Source organism: Alosa pseudoharengus, unplaced genomic scaffold (genome assembly GCF_046254945.1).
Source record: "Alosa pseudoharengus isolate Yale_2024_CS ecotype anadromous, Long Island Sound unplaced genomic scaffold, YU_APseudo_1.1 YU_APseudo_1.1_scf_21, whole genome shotgun sequence".
Taxonomy (NCBI): Eukaryota; Metazoa; Chordata; class Actinopteri; order Clupeiformes; family Clupeidae; genus Alosa; species Alosa pseudoharengus.
Genome location: NW_027468674.1, coordinates 25,880,501 through 25,899,881, shown reverse-complemented (window position 1 = coordinate 25,899,881; position 19,381 = coordinate 25,880,501). Strand labels below are relative to the sequence as shown.

General features: G+C 41.0%; 3 protein-coding genes across 5 annotated transcripts in view; 2 read left to right on the top strand and 1 right to left on the bottom strand.

Moving 5' to 3' along the window:
- The first annotated feature begins 268 nt into the window (after positions 1–268).
- On the top strand, positions 269–4,788 carry csdc2a (cold shock domain containing C2, RNA binding a). Its single transcript, XM_076298330.1, has 4 exons — positions 269–510; positions 3,091–3,383; positions 3,814–3,936; positions 4,208–4,788. Exons 2-4 carry the CDS (start codon positions 3,208–3,210, stop codon positions 4,368–4,370), a joined length of 462 nt encoding a protein of 153 aa, XP_076154445.1. The 5' UTR covers positions 269–510; positions 3,091–3,207; the 3' UTR covers positions 4,371–4,788.
- Positions 4,789–5,351: 563 nt separating this feature from the next.
- Positions 5,352–8,688, bottom strand: LOC143137951 (phosphomannomutase 1-like). Of its 3 annotated transcripts, none has more exons than XM_076298326.1 (9): positions 8,610–8,688; positions 8,260–8,372; positions 7,957–8,074; positions 7,779–7,855; positions 7,576–7,667; positions 7,382–7,481; positions 7,155–7,230; positions 6,722–6,837; positions 5,352–6,640 (listed from the first exon to the last, which is right to left on the bottom strand). In XM_076298326.1, the coding sequence occupies exons 2-9, from the start codon at positions 8,332–8,334 to the stop codon at positions 6,524–6,526; spliced, it is 771 nt and encodes a 256-aa protein (XP_076154441.1). In that variant the 5' UTR covers positions 8,335–8,372; positions 8,610–8,688; the 3' UTR covers positions 5,352–6,523. The 3 variants fall into 3 exon arrangements, with proteins under 3 accessions (XP_076154441.1, XP_076154439.1, XP_076154440.1); XM_076298324.1 differs by lacking the exon at positions 8,610–8,688 and adding an exon at positions 8,504–8,600; XM_076298325.1 differs by lacking the exon at positions 8,610–8,688 and adding an exon at positions 8,504–8,600 and having other exon boundaries at positions 7,957–8,071.
- Positions 8,689–16,352: 7,664 nt separating this feature from the next.
- Positions 16,353–19,381, top strand: part of gucy2cb (guanylate cyclase 2Cb) — a 30,088-nt gene continuing 27,059 nt past the window's right edge. Inside the window, exon 1 of the mRNA XM_076298792.1 lies at positions 16,353–16,359. Within this exon, the coding sequence (XP_076154907.1) occupies positions 16,353–16,359 (7 nt within the window). The remainder of the gene's footprint in view (positions 16,360–19,381) is intronic.

Genomic DNA, 19,381 nt, shown 5'->3' with positions numbered 1-19,381 from the left:
AGTTATGTGCAGAATAATAACAGTGTTTTAAAAAAATTGAATAAAGCTCAAACTCCTTAGAATAGCTGTTAATTCCATAATAGATTAGTGCAACCACTTCTTGGATGTTATAATAATCGAAACTCATCATTTTTGTAGCCTACTGCATAATTACCCCTCCTGAAAGCTTTGAACAGGGTCTGCCCATTCCGCAGTTTGCATAAGATAACGGTTTTGTGCTGCATGATCATCAGTCGTCCACTCATGCTTTCAGAATCCTGTGCTCACTGTAGCCTATCCTAGGCTACATTGTAGGCTACCCTGTCTTTCAGCAAAACCGAAAATCTGAACCATTTACAACGAACAGTTGGCTATTAGTAACGCTAAGACCACAAATAATATGATTTTGCAATGAATATCAGACAAGAAAATTCTGGCAACAAATATAGCCCATCTTCAACCCCGCCCCTTTCTCTCTTCTGTGTAGCCACTGTCTGAAGCGGAGTTGCCCATATCGACAGAGCCATAAAGGTAGGCTTTTAACGATCTTTACCTTACCCATTATAGTCCATCTTGGTAGGCCTAGTTGGCGGATAATGATGTGGTGGACTACCGTGTCTGTAGCGCACTAATTGAATGTAGATTTCCATATAGGCTTTACGGAAGGTTCCGTGATTCATTTGTATTCGTCTGGGATGTTCTGGTTGGGCTGCATTGTTTCCTTGCACTCATGCACTTGTTTGAGCTCAGATTTATGGACAACCACGTAGGCCTATGATTTGATGAACTGGACTGGCAACGTTGTCTTAGCGCAAGTGGCAATTAAACAGCCTACTCTTTCTGATGCCTTTTTACCAGTGGGATGGGTTTCAATTCCAAATTCTCACAAGTAGGCCTAGCCTAATATGAAACGTGAGAGTTTCTTTTAATCATCCTCTATGAAACAGTTGCAGGGGCTTTCATACTTTCATATAGAAATACACAAAGTTTTACAAATTGGGTTAATATGGTGTGGCTATGTAGGCCGTCATAGAAGCGAAGACTTGTAGGCTGTGCTTGAGACGTGCCACCCATACAGATAATGCTGAGCTGAAATAACCCACAATGTTCGCCCTGCCACCCTACAGACGCCCCTGTCTCGCTGCCGAAATCGGCGAGCCTTTCACTGACTAGGACAATGAAATTTCAGTGGAGCTGAAGTGTAGCATTCTAGGTAAAAGCTCTCACTTAGGAACGTATCTGGTTATGAACTAACACCCAGTTTAGATTTTTAAATAACTCGTTGCACACAAATCTAAGAATGTCCCATAGGCCTAGTTTAATGGCACACATTTGTGGTAGCCTACGTTTCAGGTCGGCTACGACCGTAAGGCGCTTGACGTCATATATCACTTAGAATTCATTAGTCCTACACTATTTTTTTTTTCAGTTGAAAACACAGACCCTGTACTAAGCCTCAATGTAATTATAATCTGGTAAATGTGTAGCAGATTTACCAGAATTAGTCCAACTAATGTGACTGCAGATACAGGGACCTAAAGATCGCTTGCACTTGTTTGATCGTTACACTGACGCCATTTGTTTCTCTGTCGTTTGTGAGCACTTGACTTCTTTCATGTGATGAGATTTCGTTGACAGCGGTCATAGATATATACACTAGATGTCGCCTTGACTACTGCTGTTCATTGGAACGAATGCGTCAATCGAGACGCCATCTTGCTTCAGTGATCCACTCCTCTATAATGCATTAGCGTCAATCTGGGCAAAGATCTAGCGAAAATAAAATCACCATAAACCGTCAAAATCTCAAGCAATTATCTAGTTTTTTGGGTTGTTCCAACTGACAGGCATGTATTTATGGTCGAGTCTAGAGAAAACTAAGCTTAAGACGATAATAAAGATACATTTTACCCGTCTAGCCCCAGACTCCCATTCATTCTGCACTAGCTAGCGGCGGCCCCTAGAGGAACAATGAGTAAACTGCAACCAGGTTCGATACAATGAAAGTAAACAGGCTCTTCGTAGACAGGCTCTGGTTGAGGCCACATACATACCCCTCGTCTCGTTTACTCATGTAAGTTGTAATCTCACCAGAAGTTGCTGTAGATCTGTAGAACATTTACCTCTGCTACTACATAGGCTACGCCAGTCGTTACTTTTATAATCATGGGTCAGTGCCATGGGCAAACGAGATGTAGCTGAATTCATAAATGACAAAGCCATGAGAAAGGTGATTTTCTTACGTTTCAAAAACAAAGAAGCCGATCTGCCATCATTGTGAGAAGTTCCCAAATTTGTCGCTAATCGCTAAAAAGGTTTTCTATCGCTGGGGATGGCCAAACGTCGCTAAATAGGTAACGCTGACAATACAGGAGAACTAGTTTAGCGCTTCAGATCCCTGTACAAAGATGGCGCCGGTGTTGACGCATGCTGAGAAGCAGAAGGCGACATCTAGTGTATATATCTATGGACAGCGGTGATGTTCTGGCCCCTAAGGACTCAACACGGTTAGAAACGGAGTCAAGGTCGAATGAATGCCTGTAAATCCTTAGTTGACTCACCTCTTAATTCTCTGGGCTCTGTGCATCATAAAATTAGATATGAGCATAAGGGTTAAACCCTGGCTGGATTATATTCCTTTTGACATTTCCCAGTAAGCCATCGTCTAATTCAACTGTGATGAGGTGGACCAGGGAGTAGGAACTGCCTTCAATGGTTTGAAAAGGACGCTGCTTTTATGCCCAAGTAAATATTTAATGTAGCCTATCTGACACACTTTTGAGAATGCCTGTGGCATGCATCAGCAGCTCATTCGGTCTAAAAAAGAAGGCTGTATCTCAGCAGCTCTATGACATTGGCTAGTCAACATCTTTTGGCATGTGTCATAATCTTTTAGCCCACTTAGATAGTGATGCATCCAGCTTCTTGTTTCTTTGCTCCCCCCTTTCTCGCTTTCCTTCTGCTTGTGTCTCAAACACTTTCCTTTTGCTTGTGTCTCCCCCCCCCCCCCCCCCCCACACACACACACACACACACACACACACACATCCTTTTCCAACGATTGCCTTGAACCCTGAAACTAAACTCCACCCCGGTGGTTCACCTCAACAGGTGGAACCAGTCTGGATAAGCAGATGGACTAACACACCTGTGACTACCGTGCTCTTTGCTGTGTCCGAACCACCTGGTCTGTCTCAGAGGATTCCTACAACCATTTGCCCCCCAGTCATGGCCAACACAGACCCCTCATCGCCAGCCAAATCCCCATTGTCTTCCACGCAGGCTCCCCTCACTCTCTCTTTCCCCTTCCTGAGGGAAGGCAGCCGCGTGTGGGAAAGGAAGCCGCTCAAGTCCGGGGAGCTGCCCAGCCCTCTGCCTACCAAACGCACCCGCACCTACTCCGCGTGAGTCTTACTTACAGGGCCTGTAAAGGGGTAGAGTTTGTAACATTAATATAGCTATTCTACTGTCCATTTTCAAATTCCTCAACCTACTGGCATAGGTATTATTACCTGTGTGTGTGTGTGTGTGTGTGTGTGTTGTGCTGCTGCTTTGTTATTGTCAATAGTCACATGACTGAATCTTTTTGAGCAATTATTGCACCTGTCAAATTTGTGTCCTTATGTAATATTTATTCTGAATTGTGGACACAAAGAAGTAAAGTGTGTACATGTTCACAACCACACTGTGTGTGAGTGTAAGTGTGGTTGTGAACATGTATGTGTGTACTTGATCAAGTTTATTTGTCAGGCTATAGAGGTTTTGAGGTTTTGATAATTTCCAATGACTTTTGGAGTTTTGTTGTCTATTTCTATTGCTAATCCTTCCTCTCAGCACGGTACGGGCCACGTCAGGGCCTGTTTTCAAAGGTGTGTGCAAGAGCTTCTCCAGGTCACAGGGCCATGGCTTCATCCGGCCGTCCCAGGGTGGAGAGGACATATTTGTCCACATCTCTGAGTAAGTACCAGGGATTGTTGGCAGGACACAAAGCTTTTTGCCGCACAATACAGTGTTACGTAACTCTTAACTGCTGTATTATGCAGGATAATGCAACTCTTTTAAGCAAGTTAATTATACAATGTATAACAACCTAATTATAGTATGTAGGCATTCATTAATATGCTGCACTCAACTAACCCACAATTATGGCAGTTTTTCTCTGTAACACTTTGTGAAACTTTTGTGAGGTTAATTACTCTGAGCTTCTAATACATCCCTCTCTGGTTAGCATTGAGGGTGAGTATGTGCCCGTGGAGGGGGACGAAGTCACCTACAAAGTGTGTGCGATCCCACCCAAGAACCTGAAACACCAGGCCGTGGAGGTAGTCATCACCCACCTCAACCCAGGCACAAAGCATGAGACCTGGTCTGGCCAGATCATCAGCTCCTAAGCCCACTTCCACATTTGGGGAAGGGGAAAGGGACACCATAGTCCACACGCAAGAGAGAGACTGCACAAGGAAACACACAGAGGGAATAGGATGAAGAGGGGGAACATTCAGAACAAAAGATGGCCGGGGGGAGTGTAAATGAATATGTAAAGTAGTGGTAATGAGGGCAGGAACTGGGATGGGACGTGGTGAAAGAAGGTTGGCTGGCAAGTGGGTTACTGGCTGGTGCTGGAATTAGGCTTATGCAAGTTCAGTTTTTTTTCCCCTCCCTGAGTTTTGGAAATGTGTGGTGGGAAAGTGACATGAAGTTGGAGTATAGGGGGGGGGGGGCAGCAGGTTTGTGCACAAAGGGGCCCTAGCAGAGGTAATAGATGTGTGAATGTGGCAGGCAAAACATACTGTGAAACAAAGACAAAAAAACAACTTTCTTCCAGAAAAAAATTCTTCCAGATTATCTTTGTTTTTGCATATTTATTTATTCTTTTTTCATTTATTTATTTTCATTGAAAGTAGCTGTTTCTTAGTATAATGGTAAACTCTTGAGGTAAGAAAAAACATCATGATCACTTTTTTTTTTTTACTCTGTCCAGTCTCCATTCCACCTCTAATCACTATGTATTTATACCGCAACTCTTTAATCAGTTACATATTAAAAATTAACCAAATTACACAAACTCACATTTTGTAACTTTCTAAATAGTAGATCAATATGACAGTTTAAATCACAAATCTACAATTTGTAATGAGCTATTTGATATCTGTGTCACATTTTCTCCTGGTCTTTGTACTGTTGTACAACCCTGTTTCCAAAAAAGTAGAATGCTCTGATTTGCAAATCATGTAAACCATATAAATAATTGATAATAGTGCAAAGACAGCATATCAATTGTTGAAACAGAGAAATGTTATTGTTTTCTGGAAAGAATATTAATTTTGAATTTGATGTCAGCAACATGTTTCAGAAAAAGTTGGGACGGGGGCAGCAAAAGACAGGAAAAGTTGTGTAATGCTAAAGAAAAAAAAAGGAACATTTTAGAACGGCTAAACTGGCACAATGACTGGGTGTAAAAAGAGCATCCCAGAGAGGCAGAGTCTTTCAGAAGTAAAGAAGCCGAGGTATTCATCACTCTGTGAAAACCTGGGTGGGCAAATTATGCAACAATATTTTCCATTAAATGGTCAAATTTCAACATTTGACATGTTGTCAATGTCATGTTTGCTACTAAATGGGGTTACGAGATTTGCAGATCATCACATTTATTTTTTGTTTACATTTTACACAGTGTCCCTTCTGGACATAGGGTTGTTGAAGAGTATTTGTATTGTGTTTTTGTTTACTTTTCTGGTTATTTCATCATTTGCTGTATACATTAAAGTGGGTTGTCTTTGTCATAGAAAAATGTTTAATAAATAGTTTTATGATTCATTTCCTTTTCTAAGTTGCTTCTCCATAGATTTAAAGTCTTATTCAGATAATGAATAGCCAAGAATAACAGCCAATGTGTGCTTAAAATGTACTGCAAATGCCTTATGCCTCACACAAAGATCGATAACTATAACAGCAAAAAAGTATCTTCCTAATATGAATAACAACGTCCACATATAAACTACAACGATAACGATATGAATAATATTGTCAGGGATCGCTTTCAGAGCGATTTTGAGAACAATAAAAAGCTGACAACCAATCAAAATCCATCCAATTTTAGCCATCACCAACACAAGGAGAGCCTTTTCTTATTGTTGGTCAGTTTGGAATCTTTTATATAGTTATAGTTATCTTTATACTTTATCATTCCTGGTGTGAATGGCCCTTTAAGCAGGAAATCACACAAAATCTCGCCTCTTAGTATAAAGTAAAAAAAGACATTCTCTAATGAAGTTTCACTTGTTTGCCTTTTGTCGGAGATGGTTCTTAATGGCCACTTATAGACCCATTCTGTCACTGATGGTCACTGTTCATAATACAATTGGCTGAAGTGAAAAAGTCACCTGAGGAGAGGACCATTCACACGGGCATCTCCTTTACAAGTTTGGTCAACCTGGGACATCCCAGTACAACCATCTTTTTCTTTCACTAAAACCCCTTTCACTAAAGCCCTTTGGGCCTTGACCAGAATTGGCTGAAAATAAAACCCAAACAAAGCAAAAATTCAGTCCATTGATATGTTTAAAAACAGTCGTTGACAAAGTCTTGCTGTGTCACCGGGGGAGGACACTGTAAAACCAATGGTTCTTGGGTCATTGAAGATCTCATAATCATTGCCACCCTATAAGAGAGAAAATGCAAATTATACATGACATTTACAAAACACACACACACGCACACGCACACACACGCACACACTTACAGGATAAGTTTCATTTCCAAAGAAGTAAACAGCATCCAGTCCCTCCTCTTCCACCAGATCTAGTGAGAGTCTCTTGTCCCATCCCTCAGGGAAAATGTCAAAACTGATCAGACCCCCTGTCAGGAAAAAAAAGAAAGACCACCATCAGTGGTAAGAGTTGCAACACACTTTTAATCAATTAATCCTTTACAGTTCAGTGCTATCTGTGATACTCTTTTTTTTAATCCTTTTACCACATTCAAGCCATTATGTTGCCTACTGTGAATGTGATATAATATCAACACATTTAACACATTCAGTAGGCTTATTTCTGAAAACCCTAGTCCTTAAAAGACTGGGCTGAGGAGTGTCAAAGGGTTCTTAACAAATGTATATTTTTCAATATGCAGCTCTCTGATGCTACATTTCAATTGTTTATTTCATTTTGACTTACCTCTGGAGAAGCACAGCCCTTTCCCTTGGAACTCTGTCTGAAGAGCAGCGACAAACTTCTCAAGAATTTTCTCTCTCTAAGATGAGAACAAGTTGTTGCTTATGATCCACAATATAATACTCCATCTGCATTCAATCTATAGAAGATCACCAACCACACTTTTTTTTCCAAAACAAGGTAAATCACTTTTCTTAATGCTCACACCCACATGTTGATACAATTGCTACCTTGTCGACTTGTGAAAACTCAATTCTTTCTTCCTTAGAGCAACTCCGACCAATGGGAGAGACATTCAGCATTCCGTTACGCAATTCCACAAAAGTACCCCTGTATGGAAATGCACATTGAGTAAAATGTGAAGTTTACAATAGGTTTAATGGTTGGAATTATTTCATATACAACTTATGGACTGTGACAGTACCTTTTCTTTGGTAGTTTGAGGCCTGCCATGTATCGGAGACAAAAGTTTACAAGCTCCTGCAGTAGTTCCTCTCCCAAATGATTCTGAATGGCCTGAGAAAAAATCATCAAGACATCACACTAGTTAGCAACAGACTTCTTTCCTTCCTCATAATAGGGCAGTGTATTTTTCATGGAAATTGTGGGCAACCACTTCTTTCTTACCTCTTTTGAGACAAGCTTTCCATCCTTGTACTGAACAGTTCCATTCTCCGCAAAGACATAGTCAAACTTTTTCAGGACTGTATTGAGACAAAAAAAGTTTCAGGTATCAGGTATTGTTGGTTAAAAAATATTATAAATAATAATAATAATATATTGCTCAGAAGCAGGTAGGCCTTACCTTCATCCCCCTCCCCAAGCTGTTCTGCAATCTTAGCATAATCAGATCCACCGACTACACCTATCTTCACTGTCTTTCGCAGGGTTTGCAGAAATGCGTCCAAAACGGGATCAATCTTCTGTTGACATGAACAGACACGCGAGGACGCGCTCACACAGACACACGCACACACTTGTAACTGCTGCGAAAACGAAAGCGCACAGACTACAAAACTGACGCTACATAATAACTGTCGAATATAGCTGTTAAACGAGTTTTTAAAAATATAGGTAGCCTATATTATAATATAATTAGCCTACTTACCTCTCTGGCTGGCGTAAGTGTGCCATCCACGTCGAATAAACACACCACACGTCTCACGGAAAGACTGTTCTCCATAATATTCTGGCTACAAAGGTTCTCATCAGAGAGATAGCCTATGTCATGACATAAAATGCATTAAACCTTGGTTAAATAGTAATGAACCACATTTCTGCAGATTATGACATCATTGTACAACAATTTTCAGTTTAGAAGATAATCTACTACTACTGGGCTACTAGCCTACAGTTGCATGGCACATCCATCATTTAAAAATAATGTAATCGGGCTCTCCTCGTAAACGCCGTGGTCCACAAAGTTTTAAGAATGAGACTGGTGATGGGTAGGCCTACCTAAGGCAACAGCCAATCACTATCCGGGTGCATTACGTGCATTACGTGTGTAATTCAGCTTCGTATTGTAGCGCTAAGCGCAGACCTGGGGCATTGTGATTTGTTCCGCCCATTTCTGTAGGCCTATCAGACAGAACAAATGAGCGCAATATCCGGTTACACCGTCTACCCAAGCCTACATTTGTCTTTTACAGTTTTTCTCGATTGCTTTGACCTGCTTAAAGAAACTGGGATCCACTTGGTCTAGAGTTTAGATTCTCTGCCCGAGCCCGAGCCCGAACTTGACCGCGGGCCGGGTCGGGGCCGATATTTCCAGCCACTATCCTCGGGCCGGGCCGGGTCCTTGATCAAGCATTTTTTTTTTTTTAAATCATTAGCCTACTTGGGTGGGGAGCTAAAGCTATGCCATAGTCAGACTCAGAAATATTATATATTTAGGCCTATACTATAGTAGGCCTAAGTAACAAGTGTATACAACAGGCCCGGGGTGGGTAATCGGGAGAATCGAGAGAATTCCCGGTGGGCCGCTTCACTTTTGGGCCGGTCGAGGAAAAAATATTGACATTTTGTCACGTTAGTCTAACTTCTCTTAAAGTAGGCTACACGTTCGGCATTCTGTGCATGGCACCGTTGCCTCTGCATGGGTTGTAGCCTACCGTGTGAGGGAGTTCTCCCCTCCCAAAAAGAGTTGGTTGGGTCCATATAGCCCGTCTTTTCCAAAAAAAAATTTTTAGATACGGATAGCCGGGCCGGCCCTACAGTAGCCATAAGCGTCAGGAAGGATGGATGGTAGAAAGAGGCCAGGAGGGACTGAAACGGCCAGGTAGATGCTGCTAAATGTGCCAAGCTTCTATTAGGCCTACAGACAAAAGACAAAAGTGGCAACTGGTAAAGAGAGATAGCCTATAGGCAATGATTATTAGCAGTTATTGGGCTAATATTGGACGTTTGTAGCGTTGTCAAGCTATTTGCAAGCAACATATTACATTTCTTAAAATATTAGCCTTTTGAATCCGATTCATAGACTTTGCAGTATGCTAATATTAATAACAAAACTGAAGTTTGATCTGTGTAGGCCTATGCGGTAAAAATTGTAGCCTCTGAGCAGCAGATCAACCAGTCAACCACTGAAAATGATGAGCCCGAAATTAGTGAAAGAGCAAAATATTAATGCTATATGATGAACATATGCCTTTTTTTGCTTAGAAGAGGGTGTAGTAAAGGAGTAGGCTAAATCACCAAACAACAATATAGCCTACCCATGCAAAAAACATGTAGCCTAAACATTAGTTCAATATGCCTCTTTGTGGAAGCGTGGGATAGGCTACATTTCAAAGGCTTTCTTTGTTTCTGTCTTTCTTTCTGTTTTTGTTAAAGGAACCATATGTAAGAAATGTATTTCAATTAATCATAAAATGGCCCTGATATGTCACTAGACATTAAGAAATCATGTTAATTTCAAATACTTATATCACTGACAACTGTAGTCCGGCCAGGATATTGCCATTTAAAAAGTGAAGTTGCAGCCCTCAACTGATGTCGATGTTGTGTTTTGTCATGTCATGTTGTGTTTTGGCCTGATGCACCACCCTCTACCTATCTACTAATCACAAAGTCAGTAGTGTTTTGGCATCCGGGTTGGCAACCTCGAGTCGGTGGAGGAGGAGGGGATACACCGCTCTACAGTAATTTGAAAGTGATTGCAGTACCAGTTTTGGCCAAAATCTTACATATGATTCCTTTAACTTGTGGAATAGTGGAATATTTTTTGTTAACTTCTCAGTTGAAGTGAATTATTATATAATCTTTACACATTTGTTGAACCATGGTACTAATAAAAAGTACAGGATAGTAAGAGCTGAAATGTTGCTTCATTTATCCAATTTCCACCACTATGGAAAACGTGGGCCGGTCTTGGGCCTGAAACTCCCGGGCTGAAAAGTGGCCCCACTCCGGCCCTGGTATACAAAGTTATACAAGTTAGGCTCAGAGTTACAAAATGTCATTTGTAATGTCATCTGCGCAACACGTGTCATGCGCAGCTTCTCCACTCCCACGCATCACACCGGTGTTACCAGATATACGGTTTCTGAGATTCTGGGTTTCCATGGGTGGAGTCAGGTGGAGTTTAGCGTGAATATTTATAAACGGAGGTTGTCGTGCGCGCGCGCCTAGAGAGCATTCATGAAGCGTGACTCAAATGGAACTGAAAATGTTGGTAAAGAAGCTAGAAGACTACAGCAATTTTAACACGTTTTTGAATGTTGATATGGGTTATTGTGGAAAAACGTGACAATTTCGACGACCACTGGTGGTCGAGTAAGTGTACGATTATGCAATTTGGCGTATATGTTTTGATCTTGTGTAGCCTAGACAGGCAGGCTATCCTACAGCCTATCAAATTGTCATTACTTTCATTTAGCCCTGTTTAAATGGGCTATTTAGCACTTAAAGTTGTAATGACAGTGGGACATCATGGTAGATGTCTTTTAAGTGTCAGTACATCATCTGTTTTTTTTGTGTGTGAAGTCCAATGAGTTTCGAGGTTTGATCATGCATGCTTGCCTACACAAACATGTTAGCCTAGTTTGACAAATTTACTTGTGCTGCATTACAATGCCCAGCTACCTCTGTTGCCAAAACAGATCATTAAGGCATGCTTTATTGGACATTCTGATATCTTGGGAGTCTTGTGAAATAATAAAACGTGTTTTATACAATCATGTTGTTATTGTACCATTAGGGAAGCAGGGCATCAATATGGGCCATGCACTTACAGTATATTGGTTATGTTTATCCATAAAGGTCATAACTACATTAAGTCAATATGCTTTATAGGGATGCACCGAATCCAGATTTTTGGGGTTCGGCCGAATACCGAATCCACTGGTTAAGATTCTGCCGAATCCGAAACCGAATACCGAATCCTACTCCATCCTCAGTCCATTAACACAGTAAACACATTTATGAAGTAAATAACATCCACAGCAGTGTATATTTAATTTTATTTTATTTTAACTGCAAATTGAACATGTAGCTCGACTAGAATCACCTTCTTTGGACTGAAAGTACTGCCAAACAACACTTTTTCTGCTCACGAGTTCCATTTTCACTTTCTCACTCACACAGCCTGAGCTACTGCATTCGAACGGGCCACCTACGTAAACACCTTCCTATAATCAAAGGCGGCGTCATGACGTCGACCAGTGTAGCGCGCATAGTGTAAGCGTAGGGTTCGGTTCGGCGGGGAAAAATTCTAAGGTTCGGCAGAAACCGAACCCCGTCAAAAAATCCAATATTCAGCCGAATCCGAAACCGAATCCTGGATTCGGTGCATCCCTAATGCTTTATTACCTTACAAACACTGTCTAGCTTTACATGGATGATGCCTACTTATAGAAGTCCTTCAGATACACAAGATGAATGGGTTAATGTTATTAATGTGGGGTATGGTCATATAGAATCTGTATATTCAAAAGGTAATGGTTACAAATGCAATTAAGTAGTACTTTACAAGAACCTATGTGCTCAATGAGGATGATGGGGAGGGGGGGACTATAACGTAAAGTTCATCAGATTGAGGTGAATGACTACATATGGGCTGATTATAACAGGTAATCTGTTATAACAGGTAATCTGGCCCTTTAAAACCCCAAATGAGTCATGTGATGCATAAAGGACCCCTGAAGAGTTTTTACCTTAAAATAACGTTTCCAAAATCATTTTGAAAGCCCATACACTCTTAATGGAGTTAATGGCATTTTGAGCAGGTCTTATCGCTTTGAAAGTTTAGGTAGGAACAGTTAGGTCCTTCAGGTAGGAACAGAGAAACAGACAACAGAATTATGTTTATGTTCATTATAATATGAATTATTGATTTCTTATTGTAGTGCATCATCAAGATGACAAGTTACTTAGTTGCCTGCTGTGATGAAAATATGTTCACCAGCACTCACCAAAACACACCACTCCACTTGTGTATTTGATGCCAGACAGGCTCATATCACATGCTGTTCTATATGCCTATGAATTTACATTTTCGACCAAATCTGCTCTTATGTTCTATTCCCTTTGAATATTAGGCTAACTTGGCCAGACTCCCTCTTACAATGTAAAATTGAAATTGAAAAGAATAAACTGCTGTACAATAGATAGACAGGGCACCCCATTTCTGCCCTTTGAAGGCTGATTACCCAAACTTTATTTTGTATATCCTTATCCTTGCACACAATACTCTGTGAGTATTTTGGTATGATAATATTGTTTAACTTTGAGTTAATACTGATGTCAAGCCAATGTTTTTTGTCTTGAAGATAAAATGTGATTGCTGCCAGGGCTGGTAGGCCTACCACTGAATGTGTAAACTGGCCTGACACTGAAGGACAGTTTATTTGCCCTGGCTGTAAATAACTAAATAAACTAAAAATAAAATTGTTTTTACAACTTTTTGTGTGTTTAGTTATGTGTAGTAATTCCTATAGATTATGTCTCAGAATAACATATCACATGTGCATGAGGGCAATGACAGGATGCCATTTGTTCAGAGTTAGGACATACACAGGCGTGTAACATGGGCTATTTATTGCACAGACATTTGTGTTGTAAGGCTATACAGTGGGTCAATCTGATGTAGGCTATGTTGCTGCCTGGGCTAACATCACTACAGATGCACAGAGGCTAGGCTACAATATCAAAACGATAAAAACATAATAGCCTAGCTAGGCTAGGACTACCATCAAGGCCTACTGTGTAAAAATCGCCAATATCCTTAATGGTAAGCGACGACCCACTGAATCCAGAGACTTTCTAATGTAGAGACACAGCACTCAAAAAATACTCCATAGAAAAGCATGGGGCTAGTTTGTCACGCCAATATGGCCGTTGTCTACACATATCCCACCCCTTCCTCGGCAAAACGTCGACATGTGAATACATTGAGCCAATCATATGGTGTGTTGTGAAGACATCGTGCCAATCATGTGTTGTGATCTCGCCGCTGGGGCAAGATTGGAATCGTGAAGCCTTGCGCACGCGCAGTTCGACCCAAAGACTGTGCCCGATGAGTGCCCATAAAACGTTGGTATATGGTCGCCGAGTGGATGGACTTGCCTAAAAGGACTTTGCTGAATCTGACACAATTTTGTTTGACTGGCTGCGACACAAGATAACAACATTGACGCCAAATTGCATCTAAACTCGAACACGACATAGTCATACTTTCCATTAATAACACATGACAACATCCAAAAACGTGTTAAAACGCCGTGGTCTTCTACTTTCTTTGACAACATGTTCAGTTCCATTTTATTCACGCTTCAGCAATGGGCGTCTAGGCACTCGCGCACGACATCCTCCGTTCATAAATATTCACGCTAAACTCCGCCCTGGAAACTCAGAATCTCAGAAACCGTATATCCGGTAACACCGGGCCTGCTTAAGCTTAAGTGCAACGTGAAGCTTGAAGATGTAAAGACTTTGAGCAAGTTTGGAGAAAAGTCGGAGGTATGCATTTGTCAGGTATGCTTTGTTGCGTGCATTAAAGCAACACCAAAGAGTTTTTTGTACCTTAAAATAATGTTTCCAAAATCGTTTCAGTGGTTCATCAACTCGTAACAGGGTGAACGGCACTTTCTGCATTCGCTTCGCGGCCCTCTACCGGCTATAACCGCACTATGTAAGTTTGCCGGATCGGGTAGCGGATCTAGTTCGATGGAATGAGACATAAGAAACTACAAAATTTACTTGCATCTGATGTCGCAATACATCGTACTTTCATAAAATCATGCAACATATTCTACCTTGTCTGTGGACATTGTTATTTGCAAAGCTGGTGCTGGATAAACAAATAGTGCGTGCGACAGAGGAAAAGTTCTTTGGTGTTGCTTTAAGTGCGCACGATGTTCACCTATGACAGCAAAAAGACATGAAGCAGGCTTGCCATGGCAGAAATAATGATAGCCAGCCTTCAATGTCCTCTTTTGTCACTTCTCCAAGCATACACCTCCAGCATCTGCCCTGTCTCACTCCTGCCTTTCTTATCCAAAGGCATTGAACGAGCAGTCTCCAAACAGGTCTCTGACTTCCTTTCACAGAACAACCTTCTGGATCGATCCAAATCAGTCTGGGTTCAAAAGCGGCCACTCTACCGAAACGGCTCTGCTGTCTGTAACAGAAGCCTTAAAAGAAGCCAGGGCGACCGCTCGGTCATCAGTACTCATTCTGCTTGACTTATCGGCTGCCTTTGACACGGTTAATCACCGCATCCTTCTCTCTATACTCGCTAACATGGGAATCTCCGGTTCTGCTCTCTCCTGGTTTGAATCCTACCTCACAGGACGCTCATTTAACGTATCATGGCTTGGTCAGCTATCTGCACCATCTCACCACAGGGGTCCCCCAGGGCTCAGTACTGGGCCCCCTTCTCTTTGCTATCTACACCACCTCCTTGGGACAGATTATCCGTTCGCATGGCTTCTCATACCACTGCTATGCAGACGACACACAGCTCTATCTGTCCTTTCCACCTGATGACCCCTTGGTTTCAGCACGGATCTCGGATTGCCTCTCAGACATAGCTACATGGATGAAGGCACACCACCTCCAGCTGAACCTCTCAAAGACTGTACTGCTGGTCCTCCCAGCTAAACCTACCATACACCACGACATCAACATCAAATTTGACTCTCTGTCTGTTTCACCTACCAGGACTGCAAGAAATCTAGAAGTTGTTCTCGACAACCAACTAAACTTCTCAGATCACGTTGCCTCAGTCGCCCGGTCATGCCGTTTCACACTCTACAATATACGGAAAATCAGGACTTACTTAAATCAAGATGCCACCCAACTTCTGGTTCAGGCAATAGTCATCTCACGACTCGACTACTGCAACGCCCTCCTGACAGGTCTCCCAGCCTGCGCAGTGAAACCACTTCAGATGATCCAGAACGCGGCGGCGCGCCTGGTCTACAACCAACCCAAGAGGGCACATGTTACCCCGCTACTCATCCAGCTACATTGGCTACCTATGGCGGCCCGCATCAAATTCAAGGCTCTAACGCTTGCCTACAAAGTAGTCTCCGGTTCTGCTCCCACCTACTTGAATGCCTTCATACAGACATACGCTACCTCCAGACCGCTGCGCTCCTCAGACGAACGACGTCTAGCTCCACCTCCGGTACGCTCAGGCCAATCCAAACTTTTCTCATCTGTTGTTCCTCGCTGGTGGAACACACTGCCAGTTCCTACAAGGGCAGGGACATCCCTCTCCATTTTCAAAAAACTCCTGAAGACCCAGCTCTTTAGAGAACATCTCCTCTCATAGCAACACTTACAACAAGTCTTGCTGATCCTAGCACTCACCAGCCGTCTTAAACTGACACGTAACTGTTAAAAACTGCACTCACTGATGCACTTATTCTTACTGTACTCTAATGTTTTTTAAATTGTCCTAATGTTGTTGAGAATTGCTCTAAACTTAAACTGTTTACCATGTTGTTAGTCGCTTTGGCTAAAAATGCGTCAGCCAAATGTAATGTAATGTAATGTAATGTAATGTAATGTAATACACCTGAGAGCGAGGCAAGCCCTCACAGAGAAATGCGTTGAGTTTTGCTGCAGGGACATCATTTTACGTTGTAAATGGCTTTGATTGTCCTTCCTTTGGGCCGATCGTTGGCCAAAATGATTAAATTATATATATAGCCTATTCTATTGGCCCAAAAGGTGCGTCGGCCCACCGGGAAAATGCCAGGTATGTCAGATGGCCAGTCCGCCCATGGCCCGATCTAAGCTCTAACTTGGTCTTCATGTACCTTCTTTGCACAGCAAAAGTAATCTCTTGCGAATGTGTTTACACGTTTTCATTGGGTTCACACATTTCTCACACCCCTTTGCAAAACAGTTGACACAGATGTCATTCAAAAACAGCACAAAAGGTGTTTAGGCCTACTGTAGGTCTACTTTGGTGAAAAATGTTGTAGTTCAATGAAATTTGTGCTTACTGTAGGTGTTTACTGTAGGTCTTACAATGACAGTTACATCTTAGGAGGAATGAATACAATTATTTTTTATTCAGTACATTTTGTCTTTTCACATTTTTTTCTGAAATGGAAATGGAACAGACATAGCAAAAATGCTAATTTTGAGAACTATATTTTGCATTTTGTTGTCTAGTGTATAATGATTGATTGAAGTGATTTGATGACAGGATGTGTTTGCTTTTGCTGCATGTTTTAAGTGTATTGAGAGAGTAATAGCCTTTTGCAAGCAAAATGTGTCATTTTGGCTAGAGTGCTTTTGTGGGTGTTAACTGTTTTGAAAATGTGATGTCAGAGTTAACACAAGCATCAAAGCGATCGAGAAAAACTGTATTACCTGATAATTTCCGCTGGACATTGAAAAACTTTCACAAGACAGTATTTTACAGGTAGCCTATGCTCCATTCTCCAATAGATGGCAAAGGACTGATAGGCTATGATCCAACGTTAGGTTACTAGGCCTACATATATGTAGATAGATAAAAGATAAGATAAAATCTTCAATGATTCAGGCTTGGGGGAAAATATTATGATAGTGCTTAGGCTACAGCAGTGGCGGTTCTAGGATTTTTCTGAGACAGGGGCCACAAAGGGGCCACATCATACACTGAGGGGCCAAGAACCGGTCAACATCCATGCACAGAAAATCCCTTGTTCAGTAACAGTGGTGTAGTCTACATGATATGCAGGACTATGCGGTATACCCACTTGCTTAGAAAGCATCACCATCTAAGTATCCCAACTTAAAATAGGCAAGGAAAGGTATTGATCACAGTATACCCACTACAGCTAACTAGACTACACCACAGCAGTAAGGTGCGTATTTCACCAGTCTCACCTTGTTCAAATACTTTTGCTAAAAAACTAAAAAGCCAATATAAATCTTAACAAATTTCCCATTTATTTATAATGTGCATTGAAAACACAATATATAAAACTAAAATATAATAGACACTTCAGCGGAAATGCATTGATATTTTAAACAGAAATCATACATCATATTTGTACAATCATATTCATTTTTGTTCAATTGGACAAGTTTTACTTCAACTCTTTCCTATTTCCCAAACTGCCAGTTTGCATACATTTAAACAAACAAACATACACACACACACACACACAGCATGTGAGCAACAACTACATCATATTCACACAATTTTTTTTTCAACAATTATTTTTACAATGGTCTGATTTGGAATGGTCTTTGAATCACCGTCTTGCTTCCAGTTAGAAAAGTCTGATTCTGATTTGAAGACAGACGATGGGGAATTTGGAAGCGATAAAATTATGGAAGGGGTAGCAAAACACTAAATATGGAATACTCCAACCATTTGAAGTCTTTGTATCAGAAGTCATTTAGTGGCCTCTTCCTATTTCCATGCTGTATCTTGCGGAATACCTTTGGTTGCACAGAACCAGCTGCTCTATAATGGGAAATGTCTGGAGAGGAAGAAAATGAAACAAGTTTGAGTAACTTAATTGTTATTAACTTTCATAACCCACTGTCAACCTTTTTACTTTTTTAACACCTACCTTTAATGTCATGATTACATTATATTAGTGGTGTGTTAGTCTAGGTGCCTTTCACTTTAAGAAGGAGAGTAACTTGTGTCCTTGTCTGTAGGCTATTATTTGGAAATGAGATGTGCATATGAGGATGTACGTCAGGATGTTTGCTGTTTGATTAATTAAAATACTACTTATTTTAATACTACTTTCACACAAGTGATGGCACCCCTGCTTATGTCAGATTTGGACAGATCTAGAAATACAGTGCTATATAATGTAAATACAATATCTGGAAGTAGTGTATCTGTGTTTGTGCATGTGTGTATATGTGACTCATTTGTGGGATACTGTAGTGTTGATGATACCCAGCTTGTTCTTAACAGGTTATCGGATTCTTGTAGGCTCTGTTGTTCTTCTGTGGTAGTATGGTTTTTCATAGTATGCTCCTTAATCGCATTAAAGATGGCAGGTTTCACATATCTCACAATTGTGTTGATTTGACACCGACTACCATAGACTATAATGGAAAATTGGTTTCTGTTCTTTTCTGTTCTCATTACGACAGTTTATGCTCTCAGTGTTTTCCCATGCAAAAAAAGGTCAGAACTCAGTGACACCTGAAAATGCTCAAGACAGCACTACTTGTACAGCCATTTGAAAACTACAGTAAAGTTACAAATTGCTGTAGTTAGGGGAGTAAGTGAGTACAAGACACTGAATATGTACGTTTCACATATTTACTATATATGCAATTCTACAGCATTGTGACAGAATTTGATAACTAGTTCACCAATTTTGTATGTAATGACTCAAGCAATGAAATGAAGACTATTAGTTTTATTGGGAATGACTATTCAGCATCCATAAGTATAGTTCATTTTGACTGACATGACAAAGCAACTGATACATGTTCAAAAGCATTTGCAATTTGTTAAGAGGAAGGAGAAATTGCTACTATGATGTGCACAAATGACTAAATGTTGTGGAGGTTGAACTAATAGTTATGAGAATTTTCATTCTGATCTGAGAAAAGTAAGAAACAAAATTTCAATTCTTTGTATGACCAGTGCATGTAAAGAAATTGACAATAAAAGCCGACTTGAAAATCACCAAAGCGACTGAGAAAAACTGTAATCAAGACGATATTCATTGTGGATGAGAATTTGTGGATGTGGATGAGAATTTGTGGCCCAACAGACATATCAGGAGGTCTAAGAATACTGTGCA

Bases quoted from the DNA above. Each gene is read 5' to 3' on its own strand.
- csdc2a (XM_076298330.1), top strand. From the start codon at position 3,208: ATGGCCAACACAGACCCCTCATCGCCAGCCAAATCCCCATTGTCTTCC. The intron at 3,384-3,813 runs GTGAGTCTTACT...CCTTCCTCTCAG, and splicing joins CGCACCCGCACCTACTCCGC to CACGGTACGGGCCACGTCAG. The intron at 3,937-4,207 runs GTAAGTACCAGG...CTCTCTGGTTAG, and splicing joins ATATTTGTCCACATCTCTGA to CATTGAGGGTGAGTATGTGC.
- LOC143137951 (XM_076298324.1), bottom strand. From the start codon at position 8,525: ATGATGGATGTGCCATGCAACT. The intron at 7,482-7,575 runs GTACTGTCACAG...ATTTCCATACAG, and splicing joins CTCAAACTACCAAAGAAAAG to GGGTACTTTTGTGGAATTGC. The intron at 7,231-7,381 runs GTAGCAATTGTA...TTCTCATCTTAG, and splicing joins AGTTTTCACAAGTCGACAAG to AGAGAGAAAATTCTTGAGAA.